The following is an 8517-nucleotide window of genomic DNA, read 5'->3' as shown; positions in this document are numbered from 1 at the left end:
AAATAATGAAATGAGCTATTAATTTTACTATTAAAAAAAGAATTATACTAAACATAATGTTTCACGTCTATCATGACGATCCTCAGTAGCTACAATTCTTTTTCATACATGTATAAAAGCGAAGAGCTTTATTATATATGATATATCAGCGCCCAAAGATTGGTATAGACAAGGCATGTTAAACAAAAGTAGAAATTAGAAAATACAAAAAAATCTGCATTTAATAAGTGAAAAATAGTTTTAAAGTTTAGACTCACTGCAAGACTTTGAACCAGGACCTTTTTACCGTGTAGGGTCAAGAGAAAAACATCAACGACTGAGTAAGAAGAAACATGAACACAATGCCACAAAAAAGACAAAAAAGAGTCACAGTGATCCAAATGTTAAAAATGCTCATACAAAAATTGATGAGATAATTGCCAATTACTACTTTAAACAAAAGCTCAAAATAAGTGGAACAAAGGTACAAAATCATGCAATTGTTGCAACTAGTATATCTATAAAAATATTTAATTAGCTATTTTAGAATTAGTTTATCAGGAAATTATAAAATCCTCAGTGATATTTCTTAATAGAAAGAAAATAAAAGACAACAAGAATTCCGCTATTTTCAGGTTCTCATTGTACCTGCAAGTATAATTTCCAGCATGGTGAGGCATTAGCTTGTTGAAGAGAAGAACAGTTCCTTCACCTCCCTCCAGGAGTTCAAGCTCAAGCTGCTCATCAGATACAATCTAGATAACAGCTTGTTAAAGGTAAGAACACCCCCCTCCCTTCCTCCAGGAGTTCATGCTCAAGCTGCTCATCAGATACAATCTAGATAACAGCTTGTTAAAGGTAAGAACACCCCCCTCCCTCCCTCCAGGAGTTCAAGCTCAAGCTGCTCATCAGATACAATCTAGATAACAGCTTGTTAAAGGTAAGAACACCCCCCTCCCCTCCCTCCAGGAGTTCATGCCCAAGCTGCTCATCAGATACAATCTAGATAACAGCTTGTTAAAGGTAAGAACACCCCCCTCCCCTCCCTCCAGGAGTTCAAGCTCAAGCTGCTCATCAAATAGAATCTAGACAACAGCTTGTTAAAGGTAAGAACACCCCCTCCCCTTCCTCCAGGAGTTCAAGCTCAAGCTGCTCATCAGATACAATCTAGACAACAGCTTGTTAAAGGAAAGAACATAAATTTGACATGGTGTAAGCAAAGCAAATATTAAGAATAAATGTGAAAAAAGACATGCTTGCATAGTTTAAATCTTAACATGGTACTCTTTTTTTCTAAAGATTATAGACAAACTTTTTTCTGATTTTATTTTATACTATGGTTAAAGAGGAACTCCATACTACACAACAGTACTCAAGAATACCAATTGAGGAGCGTGAATGCCGCAAAACACGTTTGGGTGGCGGTGATTACCAATTGAGGACGTCTTGACTCACCCCCCCCCCTGACACGATCAATAAATTGTGTTTCAAATTTACATTCACAAATGTACATTCCTTTTCACAATTTTTTCATTTAAATTTTTTTATATTAAACTGCATGTTCAAATTTTTTACCTTCTAGCTTTTTCAGTATTTAAAGCCCAGCCATGGAAGACAAAATAAATTCCACAAATCTTAATATTGTTCAAATCCTATTCTTATTTTCAATTTTTCCCCCAAGATACTTAAAAGTTAAGCTATTACCTTTGTATCAACAATAAATAGCTGATCAGGGGCAGAGTTGTTAGATTCTCGTGTCCAGATCATCTAGGGTTAAACATTATTTTAATTTAAAGATTTTTTTGTCAGACCATTTAGGGTTAAAACAAGATTTTGATTAAAGGAGTCACTTTTCCAGATCATCAAGTGTTAAACATTATTTTAATTAAAGAATTTCTTTTCCAGATTATCTAGGGTTAAACATTATCTTGATTAAAGGAATTTCATTTCCAGATCATCCAGGGTTAAACATTATTTCAATTTAAAGATTTTTCATTCCAGTGTCCGAATTTAATGAACTTGAGCCGCGGCTAAAATCTGCCATAAACCGGTTTCAATTGAGCACCGACTTAAATCTTGAAAAATTAAAAAAAATTTTAAGTGGAACCAACCATAATTGAGCCTCGGCTTGAATTTAAGCCGCGGCTTAAATTCTTTAAATTCGGCCTCTGATCATCTACGGTTTTTAAAGATTTATTTCAGATCATCAGGGTTAAACATTATTTTGATTGAAGAATTTACTTTTCCATCTAGTTTTAAATATTATTTTTTGATCCGTTGCTCCAAATTATGGGTTAAATATTAAACATTTTATTGAAATGTTTATCTGATAGACGTCAGAAGATTTCAAAATACCGCAAATTCTAAAGATTGCTTTGTAATCAAAATACAAAAGATATAAGAATAGTTTAGAAAATGAATTTAAATGACCTCTGAATCCTGCAAAATAAGCGCTCCAAATTCAGACTTTTCTTTTTAATTTATCATCATCAAATATTACTTTACAATGGATTTAAAGCTTAATCTTGAGTTTCCCTTAGTCTCAGATTATACGTTAATTTACAGTTAGACCCAACTTCTTGAGTTTTTTCCTAGTGAGTAGTGATTTACTGGTTTCTAAATTGACTTGAAACTATGACGGCTTAGTCTTCAGACTTATTTTGATCAAATTATTGTAGGAGATTGTGGTCATAATTTCAAGTTACCCTCCATTTAAAGTGGCGTGTTCGCTTAACAAAAGTACCCTTGAAAAGTAAAGTGACTTGCGGATTCTTTCTAAGAAACAATTAGAAAAAATTTGTCAGAATTAAAACACTTTTCAAGCTATAAAAAAGAAGAAGATGTTTTTTAAAATTTTTGATCAGTTTAAAGAGTACTGGTGATTCGGGCACGGCCCTTTTTAAATGAGTAGCATCCCTTTAAATTTCGACTGCAGTCCCTTTAATACTTACATCTCTACCACCCAGATGGTTGACTTGACAAGGTAGGCTGAGAGGTAAACCAAGCTGTCCATAAATCAATCCTCCCTAGACACAAATAAGTATATAGGCAGGCTAAGAGGTAAACCAACTTGTCCATAAATCAATCCTCCCTAGACACAAATATATATATAGGCCTGGCTGAGAGGCAAACCAAGCTGTCCATAAATCAACCCTCCCTAGACACAAAAATTATGGGCAAGCTAAGAGGTAAACCAAGCTGTCCATAAATCAACCCTCCCTAGATACAAATATATATATAGGCCTGGCTGACAGGTAAACCAAGCTGTCCATAAATCAATCCTCCATAGACACAAATAATTAAATAGGCAGGCTGAGACGTAAACCAAGCTGTCCATAAATCAATCCTCCCTAGACACAAATATTTAAATAGGCAGGCTGAGACGTAAACCAAGCTGTCCATAAATCAATCCTCCCTAGACACAAATATATATATATGGACAGTCTGAGAGGTAAACCAAGCTGTCCATAAATCAATCCTCCCTAGACACAAATATATATTTTTAGGCAGGCTGAGGGGTAAACCAAGCTGTCCATAAATCAATCCTCCCTAGAAATAAATATATATATATGGACAGTCTGAGAGGTAAACCAAGCTGTCCATAAATCAATCCTCCCTAGACACAAATATATATTTTTAGGCAGGCTGAGGGGTAAACCAAGCTGTCCATAAATCAATCCTCCCTAGAAATAAATATATATATAGGCAGGCTGAGAGGTAAACCAAGCTGTCCATAAATCAACCCTCCCTAGACATAAATATGTATATTGGCAGGCTGAGAGGTAAACCAAGCTGTCCATAAATCAACCCTCCCTAGACACAAATATGTATATTGGCAGGCTGAGAGGTAAACCAAGCTGTGCATAAATCAATCCTCCCTAGATACAAATATATTAAGGCAGGCTATAAAGAGGTAAACCAAGCTGTTGAAAAAATCAGTCCTCCCTATGAAAAATATAATTGGTTTTCGGTCCCATCCTCTCGTGATTTAAATTTTCCTTTTTTTCCTCGTAAAGAAACTGATGGCTCGCCGTAATTTCTGATTTTTAAATTCTTATATCTATGTCAGAGAATTTAGACTTTTCAAACTATGAATTCTGAAAGATAAAATAGTAAAAGTTTGAAATGGGAAGGGGCCTTAATTAGAGAAATATAGATAATTACTGACGTCTGATTAACCTAATATATTTTTTATTTCGCCGCACCTATTATGAGAAACTTTTGAGATGATTTTATTTTGATATACGCATAGAGAACTGTTCTTAAGTTTATAATTAGGGTTGTTTATTGTTTTGGTCCAGTCTGCAACATTTTAAAACCGTATTCTGTAAAGTTTGCTTTAATTAAACTTTGAAATATTGAAAAATTTGACATGGTGTAAGCAAAGCAAATATTAAGAATAAATGTGAAAAAAGACATGCTTGCATAGTTTAAATCTTAACATGGTACTCTTTTTTTTCTAAAGATTTTAGACAAACTTTTTTCTGATTTTATTTTATAAAATACAAATTTAAAAATATTTATAAAATGAACTTGTACCTTCGTCACAAAGTTTGGTTTATCATCTGAGTTGACCAGCTTAACCTCCTAAAATCAGCAAAAATCAATATTTAAAAAATATATTAATTCAATTTTGTATTTGACCTCTTCTGAAGAAATATCTGTACCCCCAAGTTCATAATCAGGTACATAGTCATCATCCTTCAAATAAATGGGTCCGTCCTAGAGAACGATTTTTGGAACACCCCCCCTCCCCTTCTATCAATTTTGTTCATGAGCACTTTTTCAACAATTTTCAATTAAATTAGTATTTATTTAGGGTTAGGTTAGGTTCAGACACTTTCTGGGCCGAGCGCTGCGGCTAGGACAGGCTAGGGGGCCACATGTCTTACATTTAAGATCCAAAAACCGTTCTCTAGGAAATTACCAAATAAATTAGGTTAAAATTTAAAAAATATAAAAATAGATTATTAAATGCCCGATTCACAACCTTTATCTGATCAATAATGTGGAAGTTTTATTTTCTCTATTTTCTCAGTGTTTCCGGAGAAAGAAATCTGCAAGTCTCTTGATCACAGAAACCACGTTGAAAATTATCAATGTTTAATGAGAAATCATCAATATCTCATGACACTCCATACTGGAGGGTAACTTGAAATTACAGTTCCTTTAGGAGACAAAATTAAACTCGTCTTTGATTCAACATTTAATAGTCAATGAATGACAAAATTTGATACGTCTACCGTCTTTACATTTTAAACTCAAGAAGATATGATCAATTAAAACAGTTTTGAGTTTTATAGTTGATCGCAATCAATCTTAAAAGGTACTACACAAGGCATGAAGTATGAATTAGATGTTTATACTTTTAAAACAGAATATTTTCAATAGTTTTCTAAAAAATTATTTGCGCATTTCTAATACAAATATTAATATCAGAATTAAACACTCTTAAACCTGGAAAAAGGACAATATCTTTCATATTATTGATCAGATAAAAATGTTAAGGGTACCGTTGTGAATTACACGTGCAGCCCCTCTATTAATATTTACCTTATCTGTTGCAAGTATGAGAGGAATGTAAAAAATGTAGAAAACCATGGAAACCAAGTTCATTTTGTTCAAAGTTTTTCAAATCTAGAATTAAAAACTATAAAGTTAAACAGAGGAAACGAAAATAATAATAAATAATAGTAATAAAAAAGCATAAAGATAAAGTAAGATAAATAGAAATCTTGAAACAAATTTATTTTTTGTTGATTTTTATCTAACAGCTTCTAATTTTTGTTAAATTTTTTAGATTTGATAAGGTTTTGTCAAGGATAGATTTTTTTTACTTTTAAGACTTTTTAAACGACGAAGAAAAAACGAAACGGTCGTTTTTCAAGATAATCGTTATTAAAAAAGATCGTTTTTTTAATAAAAACGAAGAAGTCGGTTTTTTGTTTACTTCGTTGTCTAATTCGTTAACGAAGGTAGGTCGTTTTAAAACTTTTTGAAGATCGTTGACGACGACCCTTGGCTAACGATTGTTAGCGACCTTTTTTAGACAAAATACTTTTTTTGGTCGGAAAACCCCTAGATCATAAAACCCTTATATTGTCTCTAAATTTGATTAGATTTCTATCTATTTGCATTCTTTGGGTTTAGACAAATTTTGTAATGGCAATGTTGTATTCAAATACTTAAGTTAAAAATCCCCCCCTCCACCGTTGACATGCATGCGTTCCAAAAGGTGGCTTATGTATCTCATCAATTGTCCGGCAAAAATGTTTACACTGAAAAAAATCATTCTTCTTTCTGGCAAACATCAAATATATTTGCAAACATGAAATGCATTTTTTCAAACAGAAAAAGTAATCTGAAACAGCAATTTTGCAAAAATTTCATTTCTGAGAAAGAGTTGAATGTATTTAAAACCTAAAAGTGCTGACCCCATTTAGGGTAAAATATCAAAACATCTTTTCATTTAATTTAAAAAAATTGATAATTTTAATTAAAAGCTTCAATTTCAAGGGGGAAAGTAATTGGACGCCTAGCATAAGTTTTGCCCCCCCCCCCCCTCTACCGCAAAATATAATACAGGCATTTTCACTGCATGAGGTTAAAGCATTATGTACCCCCCTCATGTATGATGTATCTGCATCTTGTTTTATTTCACACGGGATTTAGGGGATAAAAATGTATAGAGCTAGGTAAAGAAGGCAGGGGGGGGGAGTTTGAAATCCATAGGATAGTGTTGCAATTTTACATTTTAGCCTTAACATGTGGAAATTTTTAAACCACAACGTTTTATCTTAAAAGAAGCGAGACAATTAGGGTTTCCAGCGAACGAAACGTTTCACGAAAAACTGCAAAAATTTTAGGTCGCGTTTTGCTTCATTTATTTTTGTGAATATGCAAAACTTTTGTGAAAACCTTAAGTTTTATAGCTGCAAAAATTAATTGCTTTGAAGAACTTGTGGAATTCACTGCTTTGATAGCTCAATATTTGAAGAATATCTATCTTTTTAAGTTTCCGAATTATTTTGGTTCTTTCCGTAGTAGATTTTATTTTGTGTCTTAAGAAGAAAGATCTTAACGGTCGAGAAAGTGTTTTCAAGCAAATCTATGAATTGGCTGATGTCTCCTGATCGTTCTTAAATCTATATTTATAGTTTGTGTTAATCCATCAATTGGGCTCGTGGATAAATCCCTCTTTGAAAATTCTCAAAATTTAGTCTATTTTGATGAATTTTCGCAATTTTTTTCGCTCAAATTTTGCATTTGTTTTTAAAAATTCTGTATTTTTCGCGTAATTTTCTTTTTTTGCATAATTTCCATTTTTTTGAGAAATTTTAGCATTATTTTTTTTTTTAATTTTCACATTATTTTTTCGCGAAACAGATTGAAGCGAAATTTCACGAAAAAATGCAAAAATTTTCTCAATCCGCGAGCGAACGAAATGCGAAAATGAAGCGAAATGGTCGCGAATTTTTTTTTGCGAAACAATTTTCCTTTTCACTAGAAACCCGGTATATTCCTAGAGAACGATTTTTGGCTAAATAAAACAAACAATTTAAAAATATTACTAAAGTGTTTAATTACCATCTCGTATGTGATAATCCTTCCCAAAATCCTACCTTCTAGTTCACATTTTTGTTATCCTTCTTCCCATCTTTCTACATTATAATTTTCCTTTTTTTCCACAATTCCACCTTCTAATAATCCTTCCTTCCCATAATCCCACCTTCTATTTACACCCTCTTCCCATAATCATACCTTCTAATTGTCCTTTCTTCCCATAATCATAACTTCTAATTATCCCCTAGCTTCCCATAATCCTACGCTCTAATTATCCTCTCTTCTCATAATCCTTACCTTCTAATTATCCCTTTTCCCATAATCCTACGTTCTAATTATCCTCTCTTCCCATAATCCTACCCTCTAATTATCCTCTCTTCCCATGATTCTACCTTCTGATTATCCTCTCTTCTCATAATTATACCTTCTAATTATCCTCTCTTCCCATTATGCTACCTTCTAATTAATTCCTTTAATAATCTCACCTATTCTATTCTATTTAATTCTTCCCATAGGTCTATTCCCATAATCCCTATATCCTCCCTCTACCGAACATCCCCTATATCCTCCCCCCCCCCCTTCCTTCATACCCCCTGTCAAAGAGTTATCCTTTAATTCACTATGACTCACGAAACTCCTTAGGATTCAAGAACTCCTGAACTTCTGAAGCTATTTCTTTGAAATGTTGGGCCCTGAACCTTCTTGTGTAGAGAATAATGGACCCTGGACCTTCTCGTGTAGATATGTCCCTGAATCTTCCTCCTGTAGATATATTATGGCCCCTGGATCTTTTCATGTAGATTTATTATGGTTTCCTTCTTGTTTATTTATATATTTTGGGCCCTGGACCTTCTTATGTAGATCATAATGGGCCTTGGACCTAATTGTGTAGATCTGCTCATGGTCCCTGGATCTTCTTGTATAGATATATTTTGGACCTTGAACCATATTGTGTGCATATAATACAATAATAAT

General features: G+C 33.2%; 1 protein-coding gene across 1 annotated transcript; it reads right to left on the bottom strand.

Annotated features, from left to right (window-relative positions):
• Positions 1 to 627: 627 nt before the first annotated feature.
• Positions 628 to 8091, bottom strand: LOC111716495 (uncharacterized; the record flags this gene model as incomplete). Its single annotated transcript, XM_023491966.1, is given in 7 exon segments — positions 628 to 734; positions 1684 to 1746; positions 2931 to 3005; positions 4519 to 4566; positions 4624 to 4680; positions 5533 to 5616; positions 7602 to 8091. Coding segments are annotated over 6 exon segments (413 nt in total), but the record flags the coding sequence as incomplete, so codon positions are not given.
• Positions 8092 to 8517: the final 426 nt, after the last annotated feature.

Source organism: Eurytemora carolleeae, unplaced genomic scaffold (assembly GCF_000591075.1).
Source record: "Eurytemora carolleeae unplaced genomic scaffold, Eaff_2.0 scaffold2081, whole genome shotgun sequence".
NCBI lineage: Eukaryota > Metazoa > Arthropoda > Copepoda > Calanoida > Temoridae > Eurytemora > Eurytemora carolleeae.
The sequence above is the reverse complement of the archived record's forward strand: the minus strand, read 5'-3'. Positions and strand labels throughout refer to the sequence as shown.